The sequence below is a fragment of the Callithrix jacchus genome, chromosome 3, assembly GCF_049354715.1.
Source record: "Callithrix jacchus isolate 240 chromosome 3, calJac240_pri, whole genome shotgun sequence".
In the NCBI taxonomy this organism is placed as follows: Eukaryota; Metazoa; Chordata; class Mammalia; order Primates; family Cebidae; genus Callithrix; species Callithrix jacchus.
Window position 1 is genome coordinate 74,990,017 of NC_133504.1, and position 23,242 is coordinate 75,013,258.

Here is a 23,242-nt window from a genome sequence, read left to right on the forward strand (position 1 = left end):
AATGCATATTGGTCTCATCATGATTTCTGTCATCTTCACACATAAAGGCCAGCATGCTTTCATTTTCTCAAGCATGTGTGTAATTATGGTTTGGTTTGTGTCTTGACAGAGTAGTGACCTGATAGCATCTAGAGAAATACCAAACACACACACGCTCAATAAGTGTTTTCTAATGATGTAATGCTTCCTATTTATTGTTTTAATGGCAAGTCAGTTTATCTTTCAGATTGGCACATTTTTATGGTAAACGCTGAATAATGAATTTAAGAATCCTCAACTTAGAGTTTAAAAAATTCCTTGAAAGCAATTTTGTCACATTACCTCCTAATTTTCAGAATGCTATTTAATCTGCCAGTGACTAAGCTGTAGGAAAAATCTTTTTTGTTGTTAGGTAAAGGAAAATGTGGGTGGAGAGAATGAGGTCTGGTTTGTATCCACCTCATAATTTGGACTGTCTATGATAGAGGAAAAAGGAAATCTCAGCCCTCCCCAGGTAGGGATATGAGGTTGCTTAGAATTCCATTTTTGGGGAAGTCCGTTAGCCAGGTTATGTAAATTCTCAAGTAACAAATTGACTCAGCATGTTCCTAAGCCGCAGACCTCTTAGGTGATGCATGCTAAACGTCATTTGCCTATTTGCTCTCACTAGGTGACAGGGAAACCATGTATTTTCCCCACCTCATACACACACAAAGCGGAAATACACTAAGCTCCCCTGTTGGTCTTGTTCTTATTCACCTTTCTTGCAATTAAGACATTCTGCACCTGACCTTAGCAATTAATTTAACTTTTCTTCCTCTCCCCTCCACCATGGTATTCCAGTGAGCTTAAACAGTTATAGATAATCTTCTTTTGCCAAAAGTGTTTTTCCTATATTTTGTGTAGTTAGGAAAATTGTTTCACATGTTATAAATCTATTTAGAAACTGCTGGGATTGTCAAAGCTCTAACCAGCACATTCCCCAAAGCTTACTTTCTATTTTGCAAGTAAATTTAACATCAGCGATGGCAGCCACTACTATCACTTTTTTTATCGTAAAGTATGGTCCACAAGGCAGCTTTTTCTCAATTTCTGAAAAAGGAAGGAACTAACATTTAATGAGTTAATCCCTGCTATTTGCAAGAAACAGGTTTAATGAACTTACAGATATCATTTAAAGTCAAAGTTTCTTGCTTTTTCTTTAAAGACTGATAATTTTTACGGTGATAATTTTTACTGTGAGTTAGAGAGAGCAGAGTTGATAGAAAACATACAAAGATGTAAGTCTTAGGTTTCCCATTCCCAACAAGGTGCACTTCATTGTATATGATGCCAGTGATTTACTGCCACCCTCACCACAGTTCCTGTATTAATCATGTCCATTCCTAACACTGACAGAAATCATCCTAGGCCACTGTATCACCTTGCAGGAATCTTGGTGTCTTAGCAGTAGCTATCCCATCACCATTTATAAGAGTGACCAAGGGCAGGTTTCCTCATCTGTCTGTGTCTCTGGTTTTTCATCTCTAAAGTGGATGACAACAGTAGCTACCTCACAAATGTGAGGATTAGGTTTATGGTACTTCATTGAATCTACATTGCCACTGATTGTAAGAGGCAGTTGGTTTCAGAGATATTAATAAATAATGTCCATGATTTGATGACATATAGTAATAGATGAAAGATATCTAAGAACAAAATTAAAAATAATGCCTGGCACAATAGGATGTGTCCACTGATAGTGTCAACTGAGATTATCTATTAGCAACCCATGGGCCATAGGGTAAAAGTGGGTTTGCCAAGCCTCCTGTGGGCATGATATGGCTTTTTCATCTGAGGAAGAACATCTGGAGCACATCTTTGTTGAGTTTGCCTGGGCAGGTCATGCCACTGTTCTGGGCCTCTGTAAATAGGGGGCTAGAATAGTCACCTTAATATTTTTTTTCCTAGCAGGTAAACATATTTTTCCAAATGAAATGTTACATAGGACCCAAAGTGTAAAACAGATAAAAGGATTTGTTCCAGTTAAAGCAGGGCTGGAGGAGCACCAAGTTCTGCCCTTCGTCTTTCCTCCTCTTTACCTGCAGGTAAATCCCACCAGGCAGTTTGTTCACGGCAGTCATCTCACTTTGTTGTCATAGTAAGATGATGAGTCTCCCAACACTTCTACGGGTGTTTGTTATTAATTACTCCAAACTTTGTCATATTTCACCTAGGGCTGAATCATTTAGTACTTAATATGTGCACTGCACAGACACACTTTCTATTATACTTTTCTTGCTTTCCTCCACTTTGGTCTCCAAACTCCTTCCAATCTATCTCACATTACTGAGATTATTTTCATCTCAATAAGGATACCTCATGAGCCTTCCCAGATGTAGTGTAATGTTCGCAGAAGACACAACATGAAGGATGCTGAACTTTTGCTCCATATAAAGCTTTCTGTTCTCGAGGACTTTTGATTCTAATATCTTCTTCTTGAAACCCTCCTTGAGCTCCATCTCAGGAAAACTCCATTCAATGTAACTTTTTTTTTTTCGAGACAGAGTTTTGTTCTTGTTGCCCAGGCTGGAGTGCAATGGTGTGATCTCAGCTCACTGCAACTTCCGCCTCCCAAGTTCAAGCGATTCTCGTGACTCAGCCTCCCAAATGGCTGGGATTACAGGCATGTGCCATCACACCTGGCTAATTTTGTGTTTTTAGCAGAGACAGGGTTTCGCCATGTTGGTCAGGCTGGTCTCAAACTCCCGACCTCAGGTGGATCTACCTGCCTCAGGCTCCGAAAATGCTGGGATTACAGGTGTGAGTCACTGTGCCCGGCCCAATTTAACTATTTTTGTGTATCAGTTATGAGCTTATGGGGAATATAAGCCTATTACACAAACTTCTTTTCCTGGATTCTTCACATAAAACTTAGCAGAAAAATGAAAGTAGAAATTCTTTATAAAGGATCCCACACAAAATTGTATAAGGTGTTTCTTCTCTGATAGTGTCTGCTGGATTTGTGTATATGTGAATGACTCAGGCTTGGTATGAGTTATGTGTAGTGTACAATAGAAGCTAACTGAGGGCAGTTTCCACAGAAGCCCATGGTTGTGGCAACTCAGAGAGCTTTGACACAGAGAACAATTGACAACAGGTAAGATAATATTTTCTAAAATAAAATTGCTTCTTAGCGATTCAGAAAGTAAGCAGGATATTCTCAAATCATCTTCCCCTGACACTAAGCAGATATTGTCTCTTTACAGTTTTTCCTGACTTATAATAAATTAGAAGATGTTATTTGTTTTTTGGCAAAGTATCATTGATTCAAGGAGGAAGAAAAGAACCCAAAGATCAAATACCAAAAGTCATTTGAAAGAGCCTCTTTCTAGTGCTTATAGAGATTATAGTATTCAATTCGTTTGACTTTAAACAACTATTTAGAGGCTAGAAAGCTTTATTTAATAAAATAATTACAATTAAAATATGTTTTAGTTTCATGGTATGCAGATTTGAATAAGAAACAAAGTGGAAGAAAAAAGTGAAGGAAAGAGAAGAGGAGAAGAAATCTGGAAGGAATGAGAAACAAAATAGGAAGGAAGAAAAGGTGAGAGACCCAGAGAGGAAGCAGGAGGAAGACAAAGGGAGAGGGAGGGGGACAAGCAGAGCTTTGCCAGGTATATGGCTCCCTTGGGTGGTGGTCTGCCAACGGTCATCATTCTTTTCTTTTTTTTTTTTTTTTGAGACAGAGGAGTTTTACTCTTGTTGTCCAGGCTGGAGGGCAGTGGCACGATCTCAGCTCACCGCAACCTCCGCCTCCTGGATTCAAGCGATTCTTCTGCCTCAGCCTCCTGAGTAGCTAAGTAGCTGGGATTATAGGCATGCATCACCACGTGCAGCTATTTTTGTATTATTATTATTTTTCTTAGTTGAGACAGGATTTCTCCATGTTGGTCAGGCTGGTCTTGAACTCCTGACCTCAGGTGATCCACCTGCCTCGGCCTCCCAAAGTGCTAGGATTACAGGTGTGAGCCACTGCGCCAGGCCTGCAGTCATAATTCTTAATGATTACCACTGATCTTCCTCAGCCTCTGTAATCCTGACATTTCTAAGGCCTAAATGTAAACAATTCTAAATGTTGACCTGAACACCAACTCCATTAAAAATAATTATCTGAACACAGTAGCAATGACCAGAGCAGTGGTTCTGAGAGCTGGATAAATCAAGTCAAGGGCCAGAGAGTTCTTCATCCCTGCCATGTCATTAAAGCTTCTGGTTGATGCAGATACTAATGACAGAACAGCTTTGGCTAAATACGCTAATCTGACCTGTGATGACTTAACTGCCGATATCCAAAATCATTGAATCATCTATCTCTTAATTTCATGAAAATTTACTTTTAGTTGATGCTTGTTATAAGCATGTTTCTTTTGTATTCCTCATTTTCCTTCTTCTTTTGTACTGATTTCCCCCTTGGTGTGTATTTTAAAGTTCTGAGAGTTAAGTGGAGCAAAAGGTGAGTGTTGTGATATTCTCATAACCATGAAAAGGCTTGAAAAACATGGAAAATGAATAATAATTGATTTAAAATGTAAATAACTAAGTCATATTTTTGCCCTTTCCTGTCAAGATAACTGATTTCCTGAATGTTTTTGTCTATACTATTCAAGACCCAAATGACTGCAGAAGTTTATTCATTTCTTTCTCTCTTTCTTTATGGATATAAAACACTGGAAAATTATTATTAGGTCTTACACTGGACCAGGTTGTCACTAGTTAAAGTCAATGAAAGAGAAGCAATTGGATATTCTGGCCCAGATGAGAAGTTGATTATTTTATTTAACTAACCCAGAAAAGATTACATTTAAATTCTAGATATTATCAACAATAATTCTGCAAACAAACTCCCCTTTTTACCCCAAACCATGTCAGGAACATCTTCATTGAGGTCCAGTCCCTTTATGGAATCTCATTAACTAACCACATGGGCTGTTCTGCTTTATCCAACAACATCAGCAATGGAGGCAGTTTCCTGCTACAGAGAGAAGCATCAGGCTCTGGAGGTAGTTCTTCCAATCACTTCAATGTCTTCCTTACCGTCTTTGTGCTTTGGTAGTAAAGAGGCATAATCATAATACCTATTTCTCATGGTTGTTGCTTTAAATGAGACTATATATATAAAACACTTAGGTACAAAAGTGTTTGCTAGAATATTTATTAATATTATCTTTTTGATTGGCCCAAAGTCTTTTCTCAGAAAGAGGCATCCCATTTCCCATTATCAGCAGCAAAAGAGTCTATCAGGTATAACTATTTCTCTGTTTAAAGGGTGACTTCAGGGCAGTCTTGGAGCCCAGTGGGCAAATCTCACAGAGTCTGTGTTTTCCTTTGTTAATTATTTATTCTTGTTTTTAGAACTACCATGCACCCTGTATGTGGAGAAAACATATTTAAAGAATTGAAGTAAAATAAAACATTCAACACTGAAACTGTAGTGAGCACATTGACTTCTGATGGCTCAGAAGCCATTTCAGGATTCTGTGGTCGCTTGTCCTCCCTACCCCCATGTGTGGTATAAGACTGAATCTCTCCAATAGTAATCTAATGAGATATCCCTGTGTGAATCCTGTGTGAACTGCTGTCCCTGACGTAAGTTGAGTGAAAAAAAGTTATAGAGTACATAGGATAAGATTAAATTTTTATGTAAAAATTACCACAGTTTTCTCTATATGTCTGTGCTATTTATTTCTGTTTCTGTCTCCATATATAATTCTATTTCCTTAAGTGTCTATGTGTCCATATCTATTCCTTTATTGTTTTATATACATAGGAAAAGAGTCTAGAGTGATACACAGTAAACTCTCTATGAGGTCCTGTGGCTGCCCCCTGGGAAAGCATGTGGAGGAGGCTCTTACTCAGGTGATAAATGAAGGTTCGGCAGATCTCTTGGGAAGAGAACACAGGACACAGCAACGGTTAAAAATTGGACTACTTTATTTTTAGGCTGTTTGTTGGTGGCTACAGGGCAAGATAGAGGGTGCTATAGCCACCTGTCCCCTAGGGAAGGAAGAAGGGATGGGCCTTGAGTTTAGAGAGAAGAGCATTTCTCTGATCATAGATGTTAGACAGGAAGCTGGAGAGGCTGGTGAAACTTGTCTCACCTTGTGGTATGGGGTGGGAGTGGGTCCAGATTGAAGAGTGCAGATGTTCCAATGCTCTGTCTCTATCTTCTAGGCCTGGCGGTCATGGAATGAAGGACATCTGATCTCTACCCTCCCTGCTGGGTATCCCATGTTGGAGCCAAGACCTGAGGAGAAGGCCCATGTGGCTATTGCTAGAACTCCTCTGGACCCAGCACTTCAGAAGCAGGACTGTGCTTCCAAACAATGACTTTGTGTGAATGTTAGCAAAGAGACTTGTCCTCCACGAAGCCAGTCTTCGACCCACCTGAGTCTACTAGCAGAATTGAGGACCCCACTCCCCACAGAAAAGGTGCTATTGATAAGCAGCATCAGTGAGTGACCCTCTGCTGTGACACACTGACCACCAGACCATGGGGCTGCCAGTGATACCAATCAAGAGCTAGAGAATGGGGGGCCCAAGATGGCTCTTGTTTTTCTCTTGTAAGACAAAAATGACCAGGACTGACCCTTTGGTCTCCATGAGTCCCTGACCTTCTTAGAATGCACAGTAGTGATCTGGAGTCATGAATTTGAATATTAGAAGGATTTTTTTGTTATGTACATAATGGGTTATATATACACACTCTTACTTTCACATATGTTCTAGAAAAGAAATCAAGTCAGTGATATCAATACATACAGTGAGTTCAAAAGAATGGGAGAAGAGAGAATTTAAACTTCCTTAAGGAAGATTTTACAGAGGTACTTTAGCAAGTACTCGAGGATTTTCCTCATTCAAATTTTCTCCCTCAAGTCAAACAAATTAAAATATTCTCAGCTGTTACCTGAACATTGTTGGAAAGTACAAAAGGTGTCTTGAATTACTTTAGTGACATTTTTCTGCTGGTTTGACAGAGACCAATATAAAGCTCACACCAGCCCAGAGACAAGCCACCTGTCTGAGTACCTTTAACATGATAATAACTTAATATTACTCTAAACACTGGAGGCCTCTCCTCTCACAGTTTGCCGTGCAGAACATCTAATTCTACCCATGAGGGGCCAACGCCAGTGAAAACGGAAAAGGGGTATTCACTACGCAGGGATCATAGGAAGAACTATAAGGATGGGCCGGGGAGTTGGGGGACAAATAGTGTTCAGCTCAGTTTTAGACCTGGCACAGTTTTCCCATACAAAACCTTTGCTCTTCAGACTTCTACCTCTTTAGTTCCCTGGCCTCATTTCTGCCCTGACAAGGTGTTCTATAAACACAGTCCATTAAAGAAAATTCTTAAAATATGTCCATGAATCCCCTTGGGTAAATGACTAAAGTTTTATACTTTCACAGTGACGACCTTGGTTATATTCCTGGAAAGTATACATCTAGTAAAACTCATCACTCTGTTCCACGGTACCAAATAGACATGGAAGATAAGTAAAAGCGGTTGGCTTGCTATTCAAGTGTGGCTTCCAGCCAAGCTACTGACTCTTAGCCACTCCTGTATAGACATTCTGGAGCTGCCACACTCATGCCTGATGGTGTGCACATGCTGAAGAAACACAGTTTGCATAACCCTGCACCAAAGTCTCTGGAGGCTGGAAAACAAACAGCAGTTGCATGACATTTCCACTGAGAAGCTGGTGAGATTCAAGATTTTCTTCTGCTCACAATAGCAATACAAAATTTTGCAAGTAATTGCAGGTTAGGGAATCTCTGAAACACATGTATGGAACCAAGGAAATCCACAGATGCCAAGCTAAGCCCCCATGTGTTAAGGGGAAAAGACCAAGGAAGAAACGGACACTGGGGTTTTTAAGTACCTCAGATGGGCCATGTGTAGAAATGACACATTCTTTTTAATTGTCTCTCCCTTCCTCTTCCCTTTCTTTTCCCCTCCCTTTTATTTCCTACCTTAAGAATAAATTCTATATTTTAGTCTTGTTTTTTGCCTGGATATAAGTCGTCGCTGTTGGGGCTTAAGTGTGACATTTTGAGACAAAAGACAGTGAATTCTGCTATAATGTGACAGACATGTTTCTAAAAATCACTGCACTATACAAAATCATAGACTCAAAAACCACATGCTTACAGGAAAATGAGATTGGGAGCACAGCACTCAAAACTTCATCAGTGACACTAAAAAAGAAGATAGCAACCTAATTTCAAAAGATAGCTGTTTTAGACATGTTAAATGGTTAAGAAATACATAAATACTAGAATAAATACATTGTTTTACCTAGAAAAAGACTTGAAGTTTGTTCATGGAGTTGGGTGTTGGGAGGGTTACAGTTTGTGAGTTACTGAGACGTAGTGAAGGAGAGTTCTCTGGGATGGAAAATCGTGATGCCAGATGTAGATGGGTGTGGCTCATTACACATGCGTGAACTGAGGATGCTGGTGACTGTTGAAGGTGTGAGGACATCTTATGTATTCCTACATGGCTCCGTTCAGTTGGATGCAGTTTTCTTTATTCATCTAGCATTTCTTGCAGATGAAATTAAACATAAGGAAACACAAAGTTCTTGTTATATTCAAATCGTTCCTTGATATATTATTCCCATTGGAATATATTATCATTTTCAAAACAAATCTTATAGCAGGAGTGACTGTATCCAGATTATAAAAATAATTATAATTTAAAGAGTAAGCAGCCCTTCAAACCCCAATGACATGATGCTGTAAAGGTAGCAATAACATTAATATTTCTGAGCAGTGAATAATTTACCTTGCCTAGTGATTCAAATACTTTTGGGCCTCCTTGCTCCCACCCTAAGGTTCATCTCCACACAGCAATGAATTCAAATGAAATGCAAATTGGGATCCATAACTTTGAACCATGCTGTCAATCCTGAGTGAAGTTTTCTCAGGGCTAGGAAGGAGTTGTTACAACACACACCGGACTTTCTGGAACATCCTCACTATGCATTTTTTATCCCTGAAGTCCACACCATGTGGCAGCTACACTAATCTTACTTCCCTCTCTTGTCCATACTTTATACCCTCTACCTGCACCTTCCCAAAGCCCAACAAAATTCCAACCTTTGCTGGATCTTTTTTTAATCACCCTTTCCTCTCTTTACCACATTTCCTACGTTTCCCCCTAAGATTAAGAATCCCGTACCTATGTATGTTACTTTTCTACTGCTGCTGTAACAAATTACCATAAACACTTCAAAGAGATGGGCATCTTTTCAAGTAAGGACAAAACAGCATACATTTATTACCTTACATTTCTGAAGGTCAGAAGTAATAACTCAAAATGAGCATTATGGGACTAAAGGTGTTGGCAGGGCTGCATTCTTTTCGAAGGCTCCGCAGAAGAATCTGTTTCTTACTTTTCCCAGACTCTAGAAGCCACCTGTATTCCTTGGCTTCTGGCCCCACATCACTCCACCTCCCACCTCTGACATCACAGCTCCTTCTTTTACTTTGACCCCCCATCTTCCTCTTATAAAGGCTCCTGTGATTGCATTGGGCCCACAGGTTAATTCAGGATAATCTTCGCATCTCAAAATCTTTATTTTATTCACATTGGCAAAGTCCCCTTTGTCATGTAAGGTAACATTTTCACAGGTTCCAGGGATTAGGGCATGGATATCTTTGGGGCATTAGTAAGTCTGTCACGCCAGGGATGATATCCAAAATGCTTAACAACTAATGTGCCACTTAAGGTAGAAATTCCAACTATCAGAAAGGCCTCTGGTCATAGTGCTGGAGCAAGACTCTGAAATCCCAGATGTACTGGTAGATGGATTATGGAGAGGGTTAGGATGTCTCAGGGAGTGACTGGGATGTCTAATACAGTGGTGAGGCACTCCAGGGCCAGAAGCAATGGTTCTCTTCAGGCAATACAAAAGACCTTTGGCTTTTTTCTTTTTTAAACCACCAGTACAACTACAACCACATAGTTTGGCTGAACACTGACCTGTCCATTCTGTTCCTTCTCTGATCAGTTTAGCTTCCCTATGCTTCTTTAAGTTTTCCCCTTCATTCTCATCCATGATCAGCATGCAAAGCTCCTGGGATGTTATCACGTGCTATTCTTAGCCCTTTTGGCTCATCTAATCTCATCACAACCTTATGATTAGATTCCGTACTTATCTTCCTTTTGCAATCACACACACAGGATCATAGGTGCTATTCATTGGTAGAACCTGGATTTGAACTCAAGCTTTAGAAAATGACCTCCTAACCACTGTAAGTGTGTTCAAGGAGATGCATATCTGTTCAGGTGGATAAGGAGTACGAAGACCATACAGGCAATGTAGAGGCACCAAGCGGCAACCCTTTGTCCACATGCATTCGTACGTTTGTGCAGAACCCTGTCCTATAGAATATAACTATTACATGGAGGAATTCTTGATCATATTGTATGAACTCTTATCTACTATGTACGGCAAAATCTGTATACTCTTGAATAGATATTCTATAATAAAAAGATTAGTCAACTTCAGAGCAAATCAAGTCAAAACTCCAATTTTTCTTGGCTACGTAACAGTCTAGAATGAAATATGGTATTCTAAAGTACATAATGAAATAAATGAATGAATAAATAAAATCTATAGCCAAGAGTTTTATTTATAAGACCTAACTAACTATGGTACATGACTTTCTAGCTAGAATATTATATTCAACTTTCTCAAATGGGTTAGAGTCACAGAGACAAGAGAAGCAGAAGAAAGGATGATAAAACCATTTCTGGACTTTAGGTCTTTAATTAACCTCTACCCAGTCACAGATGCAGTTAGAAATATGTTGCTCACACCCAGAGGAAATAGTATCTAATAGAAATAAGTAATAGTATCTAACAGAAATAAGTAAATAAGTAACACCCTAAGAGAAAATGAATCATTTATGGGTACATTTTATTTTGCTGATTGGAAATATTTTTGGTTTGGACAAGAATGAGCATTAGCAAGTTTCACTAATTTAATTGATGCATTATATAGAAGAGATGGATATTAGATAATTTTTTAGATGATAGAGTGAGATCTTGTTTGAAAAGGACAGAATTTCTATAGAGTCCCTTAGAATCATTTATAATATTAATAAATCAGATTGTTAAGTAACATGTCAGAAGCCAAAATAAATGTTTAGTTAAAGATGTTTTGGTGAACAGTTGGAAGCAAATTCTATTTTAAACCCTTGAAACTTAACCTAAAATATTCTTGCTAATTTGGAAAATACCTCTTTATTTAAAATTTCCTAAAAGGTAGCCTCTCCTCCTACTTTTATAATGGAATACTGGATGATTTTAGTCAAAAGACATAGTTATTACCATAAGAAAAAGTCCTGCATGAAAGTACGTGTTGCCATTTTACTCATTATCAAAGTGCCCTTATGACTGTCAGAGAGAACAGGTAAGATGCCAGGGGAGGCTGAGAAAAAGAAATCAAAGTGTTTTTGTTTACTTTTTTGAAATCTTATAGTACCTATTGTTTATTATACATACTTTTTAATTCATGCTGAAAATTGGAATTCACCCATTCTCTCTTTTTCCTGTCAAAGATGCAGATGGGGCACATTTCGTTGACTCCATCAATCCCTGCCCCCACACATTAGCACACGCACACGTATACCTAGCCAGTGGAAAAGAAAAAAGAGTTACTCACATTCATCCATTTTACAAAGATTTCCAGGCTGCAATGGGAGGGCTTTACCTCTCCCTGAAGGATGAATAAATAGGTAGCTTAACTGACAACCTGTTCTCATTCAAGCTGAAGTGAAAACGAGACCAAGGTCTTGCTCTACTATTGATACTTATGAGATCCAGTCCTGGCAACATGGAGAGGATAGTCATCTGTCTGATGGTCATCTTCTTGGGTACATTGGTCCATAAATCAAGCTCTCAAGGTCAAGATCGCCACATGATTAGAATGCGTCAACTTATAGATATTGTTGATCAGCTGAAAAATTATGTGAATGACTTGGTAAGACCATATTTGTCACAACAAAATTTAAATCATACTTTTCAATTAATATAAAAGGAGGCTTTGACTTATAAAAATAACTCAGAATAACTTTTCTTTTGCTCTAGGACCCTGAATTTCTGCCAGCTCCAGAAGATGTAGAGGTAAGACCAGTTGAATTTATTTCTGAAAATACATTTGACATAAGTTTGTAAATCCAATAAGAAAGGCATTAGCACAATTATATAGGAGCATACTGAATTTTAATAAATTTAGCAGTCTAATAATTGATAAAATATTTATTTATATTTTGGTTATTCACTGATTTACCAAAAACCAGCTAATAAAATGTTATATTATATTTTTCATAAACTATGTTTATCTTCAAGAATCTCTAAGAGTACTCCTTAGTAGCACTGCTGAGACAGAATAACAAAACTAGAAATCTATACTCTAATTGGTTTCTGAACAATGCATAGCTAGTTACTTTTTAAGAGGCCTTGGGCAGAAAAGTTCTTAAGCCCTCTTTGTTATCCTACTTAAGAAACATAGATACATACCATAGGAAGCAGAATTAACCTTTTAATAACAAGCTAAAGAAAGAAAGAATTAGATTACAGGGACAGCATGGAGAAATGGTGGTGTGGAAATCAAAGCAAAGCCATCCTTTAGAATAGCATATACCTTGGCCTCAGTGAATCTTGTCTTTGGCCTTCCAAGAAGTCTTTTGAAAGAACCATTTTCAGCAATTCATCCCATCTCTTAAGCCATTTAAATCCATTAGAATTCCAGGAAGAATTGGCCTGGCATATAGTTCAAGAGTGCTGCCCGCTGATCTTTTTCTCCAGTAACTTCTGTGATCTGATCTTCTGGTCTGGTACCCTGAGAGTATAAATGCAATTGGGGAAATGTTTTCATTGTCACAGACCTTTAATTGCATAAATTAGAATAAGTATAAAAGTGCTACCAGTAATTGACTTCTTAAGTCTCCCCACTTAAGAAGATACATTGCAAAGAAAACACTTATCGTAAATGACTATGTGTACAAGTTTAGAAAGTGAATGAGTCACAACTATTGCTTTTCTTTAAAATTCACTCTCTAGCTCTGAACCTAACCACTCTCATTTACTGGTCCTTTTCTAATAAGCAGCAACTAAAATGAAAGTAGCACATTCAGCTTATTGAGAAGACTTTTCCAATAAGTGAAAATATTTCTTAATCAATGTGCCTAATTATGAAAACATACATTTCTAGCATCTCATGAACCTTGTTTAACTGTTATGGTTAGAGTCCTTTTCAGAGTTTCCTGGCTGTAGTCTATAACTTGCAAAATAAGAAATAGAAAAGATATTCCACTTTTAACCTGAGTTGAACCAATGGGTACTTCCTTTATATGTGTCGTTAATGAAAGATTTTTTTATCTTATATCATAAGGAGAGAATTTTGTCTCAGTGATACTATATTTACCCGATAATCTGATGAAGCAATTCTAGCTATGATGTAAGTGAGTAATAGTGTAACTTAGGTCTTTAAGTTATACTAGTAGGCAAACTCAGGAAGGAAGAAATAGTTCAAGGCCACGTTAGCATTGTATCAAGCTAGCATCAAAGCAGGGTCTGTAAGAGATTTAAAAAAATTAAAAAGTTTAATGAAAATAAAACCATCTAATGTTGCATGCATATAGTAATTTATCTAAGATCTCTAATTGGCCTAGCCAGGCAGATTTCTTTTTCTCTTTTTCTTTCTGTCTAATCATAAAACCACTGGTTGTCAACCGGTGGTAGTTTTTGTACCCCAGAAAACATTTGGCATTGGCTGGAAAAATTTCTGGTTATCACACTTGGAGGCAGAAATGGGGGTGCTACTGTTATCTAGTAGGTAGAAGCCAGGCACTAAACATTCTAGAATGCACAAGACATCCCTGACAACAAAGAATTATCTAGCCCTCAGTGTCAATAGTGTCACTGTTGAGAAACCCTGATATAAACCTAGTTTGTGTGTACGACAAAGGTAATCTTCTCCAGTTAGCAAGACTTCTTAGTAAGAATGGCCAGGGCTTTCTTTGCTAAAGAAAAAAAATATAAAAAATGGGTCTCAGGTGGATGAGGTGGCTCTTGCCTGTAATCTCAATGCCTGTAATCCCTTTGGGTTGGAGGATTGTTTGAGGTCAGGAGTTTGAGACCAACCTGGGCAAAATAGTGAGACATCCTGTTTCTGCAAAAAAAAAAAAAAAAAAAAAAGCCTTAAGGAGGTAAAAATTTTCAAATATTCAGTTGCAAAACAACAAAGCCAGTGTGACTCCTTGCAAAGGCAGCATTTGACTTGTTCTTCAGCTGAAGAAAGGAATGGTTTGTTAATTCTTGCTTTGAGTTCACTACCACTCCTTCTAGTCTGCAAAACTAACGTAGGAGCAGAAAACTCCTCATGTTCTCATATATTAAAGTATGTGAGAAACAAAGCCTTTCCTTTGGAATCTGTTGTCACGAAGGCATAGCAAAGGAAAGCAATGGTTATGCTTCCAGATGGTGCTAAATATGGGACTGGGCATCCTGTAGACTCCTTTAGGGCACCCGAGGCTGCCTAAATCAAGGTTAATCTTTTCATTCTCCTTCTCAGTACACCCTTAAGGCAGTTTAGCAGTGACAGCCTCTCCACTTCTTTTCCTCTTTTGAGGCTAACTTTGATGTATATATAAAGCCAATTCCAATAGTTACTTATCTTGGACCACACATTGCTAGACACACCTCTGCTGCTTGCAGAACAAAAGAAAACAAAACACCATTCATTGTCTATTAACACAGGTAAACAGGAAGGGCGGGAGAGAAAGCACAGCCTAATCAATATGGGCGCCAGTGTCCAGGTGCCATTCAAAGGCTCTCAGAAAAAAATTTCAGTTGTTTTTACAACTGAAACTACAAATCGTAGTTGTACAATTTCAGTGCTTTGAATACTGGCACTGACCATTCCTGGCAATATTGTCTCAAGGGAGTTCATTTGGCAGGACCCCTCTACTTCTTTGGAACCTAATTTTCTTTCAGCATACACATGTAAATGTTAACTCAGCAAAATGAGCCGCTGTGAGAAATGCTGGTTTTTCAGATCATCACGGATGAAGCAGTCAGTATTTTCAGTTTCAGCTGGAAAATTTACCTCTTTAAATATGAATATTATTTTTTTCCAGTAAGTTAAGCCGGTTGTGGTCAAAAAGAAGAGAAAAGAAAAAACTTCAACAAACATGAACGTGTGGTTTTCAAGGAAAAAAAGTGCTATAATGAACATTTATAAATAGTTTCTATTAAATAAGCATTTTGGCAAACATATGGAAAGGACACCACCTTGCCCTTATGAGAGGCAATCTGCCCTGATATAAGGAAACCAGATAAGCTGGTTCTCAGCTTGTGGCTATATATGCAAAGTGAACCTGATAGGTTTGTATCTTAGAGATGCATGTTATTAATCAACATTCATATTGGGTAAGCATATGGGTTGGAAAATGCAAAGCAGGCCAGATGCTATGTTCAGCTGATTGTCCCTAAGAAGATTCAGGTAATATTGTTACATATAGGCCTGCCTTTGTAGGGACGGGGAGGGATTGAGGTTTCTGGTTATAAGGTAGTCGCTTCCATATGTATTGCTGAAATGAAAATATATCAACTTCAGGGGTAAAATAGCGTCATATACACAATTTATTTTTCTTTTTTGAGATGGAGTCTCACTCTGTTGCCCAGGCTGGAGTGCAGTGGTGCAATCTTGGCTCACTGCAACCTTTGCCTCCGAGTTCAAGTGATTTTCCTGCCTCAGCCTCCTGAGTAGCTGGGATTACAGGTGCCCACCACTGCGTCCAGCTAATTTTTGTATTTTTAGTAAAGACAGATTTCACCATTTTGCTCAGGCTGGTCTTGAACTCCTGACCTTGTGATCCACCTGCCTTGGCCTTCCAAAGTGTTAGGATTACAGGAGTGAGCCACCATGCCTGGCCACACATTTGCCAAAAGTAAAAAGTAAATTGGATACAAATAAATTGGATATGAGCTTTTCGATCAGCATTAACGTGTTTTCAACAAGTCAGCACATATTTGGTTCTTCCAGTAAATTCCACTTCCTTTCCAGTTTGATTGCTAGGATTTTGGCTTATTCGTTAGTCATTAGTTATTTTGCCAAACCAAGAGATAAGTGTTTGATGTTTATTTTGTCCACTCCTCCATTCTCTGAGACCCTACTCTTACCTTCTAAGAAATGACCTTCCCTCCCATTGGTTTGGCAAGCCTCAAACTGTTCCTCAACTGCTTGATTCAGGCAGAATCCTACCCTCACTGAGTTGAGAGTATGAAAAGGGTTTTAGAAAAGTCATGTGTGATCTATGGCAAGTGTATTAAATCTTAGATGTAAAACATGGCATCAGAGATAGGTATCTGCTTCTTTTCCCCAAAGGAGGGTCTTTAATTCATTTACTTCATGTTATGTTAACTTCACAAATATATATTGATCATTCACTGGCAACACACTATGCCTGGTGCTGTGCAGAATAAAATGCTGCTGAAGACATGGCATGATAGATACATTATAGAAACTGCAAACACATGAAAAATATTCTTCTTCAGACTACAATGTAATTTACTCAAAGCTGCCACTAGTCACAGTGTAAGTTTTACAGCCTCATAATTAAGCAAATGTGGTCCTAAACCGAACTAATGCTCCCTTACAAAACACAAAGGTCTTGTCCACCACCCAGACATCAAAATGGTCCTCTGCATAGCATCAGGACTAAAGCATTGTGAAGAAGTGAGGCTCCTTTCTTATCTGCGAGGCAGGGGATTATCCCTTTTTCCCATCCCAAAGAGTAAGTAGGAGGTGAAATCATTTGTCACTTGTCTGTTGAAACAAAGTAACACAAGACATTGCAGTAGAAACAGAAATACAGGATTGGCAAAATCATCTTTTACTTTCTGAATAATGTTTGTTAACATATATACAAATTATTTCTCTTTCAGACAAACTGTGAGTGGTCAGCTTTTTCATGTTTTCAGAAGGCCCAACTAAAGTCCGCAAATACAGGAGACAATGAAAGGATAATCAATGTATCAATTAAAAAGCTGAAGAGGAAACCACCTTCCACGAAAGTAGAGAGAAGACAGAAACACAGACTAGTAAGATTGTCATCTGTCATCTATCTTATTTGTACTTATAAACTATATCTCTTGCATTACATAAACACATACACACACACACACACACACCTGTAACCAGAGCTGCTGGTGTCTTCCTTACTTATAGTTATGCCTTATTATACATGGTGCATTTTAAGAAGTAGAGTCACTCTTTTAAGTCCACAGACTTAAAGGTATTCAGAAACCCAATTATAATTTCCAAGTAGTCCTTGGCAGCTGGCATGCATTAAAATAGCTTCTCAAGGTGATTAAGTCATTAGGCATAGAATCCAACTGTAATTCTGGAGTTAAGGAATATTTTTCCTCTCATATGGTCATGTATAACTTGTATTCTTATTAACAGGAGATAGATCCTAACTTTCTGACAAGAAAAGAGCCTACAAGAGACTAGGGCAAATCTTAAACTTTGCCTTCTCTCTTGAATCATATTACTATCCTGCACATTAGCAGAGTCAGTACTGAATTAAAATAGGCAGGCCTCATTACTTGGCTGAGAAATTTTAACAGTCCCTAGCTTTTCATGCTAACTCATCAGCAATGTGGATACTCAAGAACATGAGTAATTCAATGATTAATCAAACCCAGTGGGAAAACACATAAAATAAATTACTCTCAAATTTTTAAAACTAGTTCTCCTCCAAAGAATTCCACATGTGATTCAAATGAAATCTTAATAACATTATCAAAATGATTCTTATCTCCTTTGGTTGCTTGGCCAGGTGACCATGTGAAAAATATCCCTCTAAATCTTTCTTCAGAAAGAAAGGAGCTGAACATATTTTTGAAACTCATTAAGTGGCAGCTTTGGAGCTAAACTTAAAACTCTTTATCTTACAGATGAGGAAAATGAGATCTCCGAGTTAAGTGACTAGCTTCAAGTTCTATACATAGTGTCAGAATGAGAATTAGAACTTATTTATATCTACTACCTTTTAGTGAAATGCTCTTACTACAACATCACACTGGCATTGAGATGCTAACTACCAAGCAATGGCTTGGCATCTTGATAGGAATAAAGACAAAGAGCATAAACAAAGAAATTTCTAAAATTATGTAAACGAGTAATACATATATGAAAAACTGTTCAATCTCCCTAGTAATCACATAAATGCAAATTAAAACAAGGAAATCCTGTTTTCTCCAATTAAACATTTTAATAATACCCTATAATAAGAATGCTCCAAGTGAAAAGAGGTAAAACGTTTTACAATGTACATTGAAACCTTAAAATTTTGTAGCCCTTTAATTTAGTAATTCTAGGAATTTATCAAATAAGCAAAGACATATATAAAAAATGTTTATAGAGATGTTCTTTGGAGTAATGTAGACAAAAATAAAAAGTTAGATGTGGCTGGGCGTGGTGGCTCACGCCTGTAATCCCAGCACTTTGGGAGACCAAGACAGGTGGATCACTTGAGGTCAGTAATTAGAGACCAGCCGAGCCAACATGGTGAAACTCCATCTCTACTAAAAATAAAAAAATTAGCCAGGCATGGTGGTGCATGCCTGTAATTTCAGCTATTTGGGAGGCTGAGGCAGAAGAATTGCTTGAACCCAGGAGGTGGAGGTTGCAGTGAGTGGAGATCACATCACTGCACCCCAGCCTGGGTGACAGAGCAAGACTGTTTTAAAAAAAAAAAAGTTAGACACAACCTATGTGTCCAAAAATAGTAATAATTATTACATCCTATGTTGGAATACAGAGCATCCACTATATTTCATATTTTTGAAGACTATTTAACACTTAGAAAATGCCTGTGATATGTTAAATGTAAAAAATAAGCAAATCACCAATTGGTATAAATAATGTAATTACATAATAATTTAAAATACCCAAAACATGGAGATAATATACAGCAAAACATTGTAGTGGGATTCCTATCTCTGGGAATGGGATTACAAGAACTTTTTCCATTGTTACTTTCCAAACAGTTTTATGTATTTCTCAAATGTTTTTCAGTGAACATAATTTATGTTTTTAATGAGAAAATTTTTAAAGAAACATTTTACTAAGAAAAATATTTTAAAGAAGACTGTTACTTTTTCATCGATTTCTAGACATGCCCTTCGTGTGATTCTTATGAGAAAAAACCACCCAAAGAATTCCTAGAAAGATTCAAATCACTTCTCCAAAAGGTATCTACCTTAAATTTCATTTGATTTTCAAATTTATCTTTACCTATCCAGATTTGCTTCGTAGTTACTCATGGTATACTATTTCCACAGATGATACATCGACATCTCTCCTCTAGAACACATGGAAGTGAAGATTCCTGAGGATCTGACTTGCAGCTGGACACTATGTTACACACTCTAATACAGTAGTTAAACTTATTTCTTGGTATTCCACGTGAAGGAGTACAATATATTAGCAATGGGAAAAGACACTCTTAAGTGTGCAAAGTCAGGATTATTTCCCCATTATTACTATGCAATAGTCTGATTTTCTATGACATTGATTTCTATGACTTCTCAAGTTTTTACTTTATCTCACTGCCCAACTTTGACGTTTCTTAGTTAAGGAGAAGGCTAAAATTTTTAATCAAAAATACGGTTTTGACATATATTGATTTTATATTAACCTTGAGTTTGATTACCACCAGAATACGGTCTATTATGATCATAACTTAAAACGTATATACCTTCATTCAAGTTGAAAATATAGAAGCATAGAAGCAAAATATATAAAAGCAAAATGAAAAGGTAACATTTTTGTTCTTTTAAGGAAATGAAAACTGAGTGTTTAAAAACTTATATCTGAATAGTTTTTTTTTAATCGCATAATGTCTAACATATAAATATGTAATTTATTTATGCACCGGGGATACCAGATGGCTACAGAAGCCTTACTTCTTTATTGGGGTCTATCAAAATATTTAAATACTATAAATATGAATATATTTATGGAATAGACTGTTAGTCACTGGCAATAGAGTATTAAGAAGTTGATTTAATATTACCTTCCTCCAGCCCCCAGTCCCTTATAAGCTAACATTTTAAGCTTGTGGAAATGGTAATTTAAAGCTATAGAGGGACATATGTCAGGTTGTCTTCTGGAACTAAAGAGAGTTTTAAAAGTATTGTAGCTCTCTCCTAAAACTGTTAAAATGATCATAGTATGAGCTAGCTAATAACTTCAAATGTCTGTCTCCTTCTTTCTTTCTTCATTTCTTTTCTCCCTTCTTTTTAAAATGAAACTTCTGCTTTGACAGAATTTCAAAACATGTTTAGCATTTTGACACTTTTAGTTACCATCCTTTTGATAAGACAAATTCAATCACCTATGTAATTTTAAAATCAGGAGACAAATCAAGAGGCCACGACTCCTGTCCAAGCTGAAAACACTTTCGCATAAGCATTCCACTCTTTCAAACTCGGGTAGTAAGAACAGGCAACCTACTCTAGCTGCCATTTCGTATCAACGCCAGCACAGTTTGTTTAAACATGAAGTTAAAAACTCTAGAGAAATATAATTTTTGCTAGAATGGTATAAGCTATTTGAGAACCTCTTATTGTTAAAATAGTTGTGAGTGTGCAAGAGGATGTGGGATGAGAAATGCTTTATGCTCTGAGAAGAAAAATTATCTGCTTAAAACAAACACAGACTTTACTTACAGTTCTAAAAGATATATTGAGAATTATTTAATCAAATCTCAGTGAAATGTTTTATCATCAGCAAGTAGACTCAGAGAAAAGAAAAAAATGTTTTGTCATCAGAAACAAAGTCCTCTGTTTTAACATTTTAGAATGTGTATTATAAAGGAATTATCTGTCTGATGATGATAATATACTCTAAAATGTGCCTAAGTTTCAACTATGCCAGCCTGGGTTGTTGGGATAAAAGTTAGAAGCAGGTACAAAGATGGTGAGAAAGATGGAATCTATATTTCTTGTTTCTGAATTTATAGCTATTAACTTCTTTGACATTGTAGTTTAATATTTAAAATATATGTTTCTTTTGGCACGTTTATTGTTAAACATTTCTGTTCCAATTATTTTGATTAGAGTTTCTATCTTAAAAGTAAAAATAATTTAATGAGGGTTTGGCTAAGAGCCTTTATTAAACAAAGTTTAAACACCCAGATAAAGAGTCCCCCAACACCCCAGAAAAGCAATGCATTGAAATAAACAAGATGAAGCAGTGAGATTTCAACAGCTCCATCTTCACTGTTCTGTGTTCAAGACTTAGCCAATTATTGAAAGGTATATAAAGATAACCCATAAATATAACTGTTCACCTATGGACGGTAAGACAGGAGACCTGAAATTTTGTTGACTATGAAATTACAGTCACTTGTTTAAACTGTTTAGGTTTCCATTTCATTATCTATAGAATGAGAATCCTGGACTCAATCTCTAATGTCTTTTCTTCCTTTTTTAGAGCTTTAAATATCTATGAGTCTCCAAAGTTCTGGGTATTCTTACAGGAACATCTGATCATACTTCTAAGTAAAACTTTCTACTGTGTCTGATGTTCAGTTGCTCAATATTATTTCAATAACATTTGTAGCAATGCTCACTTCAGGAACAAGGGACATGCTCCAAGAAAAAAAAGGAAGGAAGGAAGGAAGGAAGGAAGGAAGGAAGGAAGGAAGGAAGGAAGGAAGGAAGGAAGGAAGGGAGAGAAGGAAATATTACTGTAGGTCATGAGAGTTCAGGGAAAATTAATCATGATCTTTATTATTTTAGTTCAAAGTCTCTTCTTGGGACACTTGTATAAAATGTAGCATTATTATTCTATATTATTGCTCTGTCTGTTGTATTTACATATGCATCTGAGAATTTAGCTAATATGAACTATATGGTCTATAACTTAATAATTATTTATTATATATTTGATTTTAAATGTTGATGTTTATGGCTTATTTAAGACTGGATCATATTAAATACTACCCACTCAGTACAACCGTCTTTTGTGATTCCCTGGAAACCCTTAACTCAATAGTCCTGACTGAAAATAAAAGATTATCCTTAGTCTCTGGGAGCATATAGTTTTTACCTGTACATGGTAAAGATGATATTTTCTTCTCACCTGTTCTCACTGAAATGGATACTGTCTCTGCCTCAAGGATATTACTCCTTTGTAGCTCCCAAATGTATGGCAAGTTTAGGAGGAGTTAGAGATATTCTTCCTAATGCCCACTGCCATGATTGCACCCACACCTCTTGCACAAATTATCTCCTGCATTCAAGTTCATCCTATCTAGCTTTTCTGTTCTCTTCTTACTGATTGTCATTTCCAGGCCACTCCTCCATCTTCATTGAGAACTGAGAATGTTCTTTCTCTCAAATCCAACTTCTGCCATCATCTGAGTGACTTCAGTGCCCACAAGAAGGACTCGATTAGCACTACAGCTTCTCAGAACCTTAACCTCCTCAGTTCTTAGCACCTGCATCTTTCTACCCCATCCTGTGGTCAACTGCCATGACTATGTCCCAGACTTTATCACCTGGGACCCCTTTTTCTCAGAAATCTTTACATGTATAAAACCATCAGTTCTTAGTCTTTTAGCTCTCAAACTGCCCTACTTCTACTTAGCCTGTCCTGAAACTCTGAAGCTAGGCCTTAACCCCTTCCCATTTTCTCAAATTACTAGTTTTCCTCCCTCCCTCACAGAGCCAGGGTCCCTGATCAGTCCCTTGAACTGCAGGCCACGCAGCACACACCATCCCCTGCCCTTTGCATTCTTCTTGAGTAGCTGCCTACATACATTCTAGCTGGCTATCTTATCCTCAGTGCCTAATCCAGCTTCAGACATTGGCTTCAGCCCCTCACCATTGAAGAACGTTTCAAACCCCGCTTCCTGGCATTCTGGAGTCAGTTTCCCACTTCACAGTCAGCTCTGAATATTCACTTGCTTTCAACATCTGCCACAGCTTTGGATAAGAGACCCCTCCTTCTACTCCAGTCTCTAGTTGGCCTGGGCACAGTCTCACCTGTGTGCAGGAGAGGAATTTTCAAATTCACAGTCAATCACATGGAAAGAACAGTCTATTCATGTGTCTACATACTCTCTCACCTCCTGTCTGCCAATCAAACCACTATAATCTGATTTGTACCCGTCTCACACCCTATCACTG

General features: G+C 37.5%; 1 protein-coding gene and 2 long non-coding RNA genes across 3 annotated transcripts in view; 2 read left to right on the forward strand and 1 right to left on the reverse strand.

Annotated features, from left to right (window-relative positions):
* LOC128931570 (uncharacterized) overlaps positions 1 to 6,348 on the forward strand; it is a 35,441-nt gene extending 29,093 nt beyond the window's left edge. The window contains exons 2-3 of the long non-coding RNA XR_008480063.2: positions 3,457 to 3,568; positions 4,894 to 6,348. This is a non-coding gene — a long non-coding RNA (uncharacterized LOC128931570). The remainder of the gene's footprint in view (positions 1 to 3,456; positions 3,569 to 4,893) is intronic.
* Positions 6,349 to 8,435: 2,087 nt separating this feature from the next.
* Positions 8,436 to 13,053, reverse strand: LOC144581934 (uncharacterized). The gene is made up of 4 exons (XR_013533406.1): positions 12,678 to 13,053; positions 11,787 to 11,990; positions 11,537 to 11,663; positions 8,436 to 8,568 (listed from the first exon to the last, which is right to left on the reverse strand). It is a non-coding gene; the product is annotated as an uncharacterized LOC144581934 (long non-coding RNA).
* On the forward strand, positions 8,587 to 21,935 carry IL21 (interleukin 21). Its single transcript, XM_002745431.8, has 5 exons — positions 8,587 to 12,014; positions 12,122 to 12,157; positions 16,985 to 17,140; positions 19,220 to 19,297; positions 19,388 to 21,935. Exons 1-5 carry the CDS (start codon positions 11,847 to 11,849, stop codon positions 19,436 to 19,438), a joined length of 489 nt encoding a protein of 162 aa, XP_002745477.1. The 5' UTR covers positions 8,587 to 11,846; the 3' UTR covers positions 19,439 to 21,935.
* Positions 21,936 to 23,242: the final 1,307 nt, after the last annotated feature.

Excerpts from the sequence above, each read along its gene's own strand:
- IL21 (XM_002745431.8), top strand. The coding sequence starts at position 11,847 with ATGAGATCCAGTCCTGGCAACATGGAGAGGATAGTCATCTGTCTGATG. Across the intron at positions 17,141-19,219 it reads GAAGACAGAAACACAGACTA|ACATGCCCTTCGTGTGATTC; the intron begins GTAAGATTGTCA and ends ATCGATTTCTAG. Across the intron at positions 19,298-19,387 it reads TCAAATCACTTCTCCAAAAG|ATGATACATCGACATCTCTC; the intron begins GTATCTACCTTA and ends CTATTTCCACAG.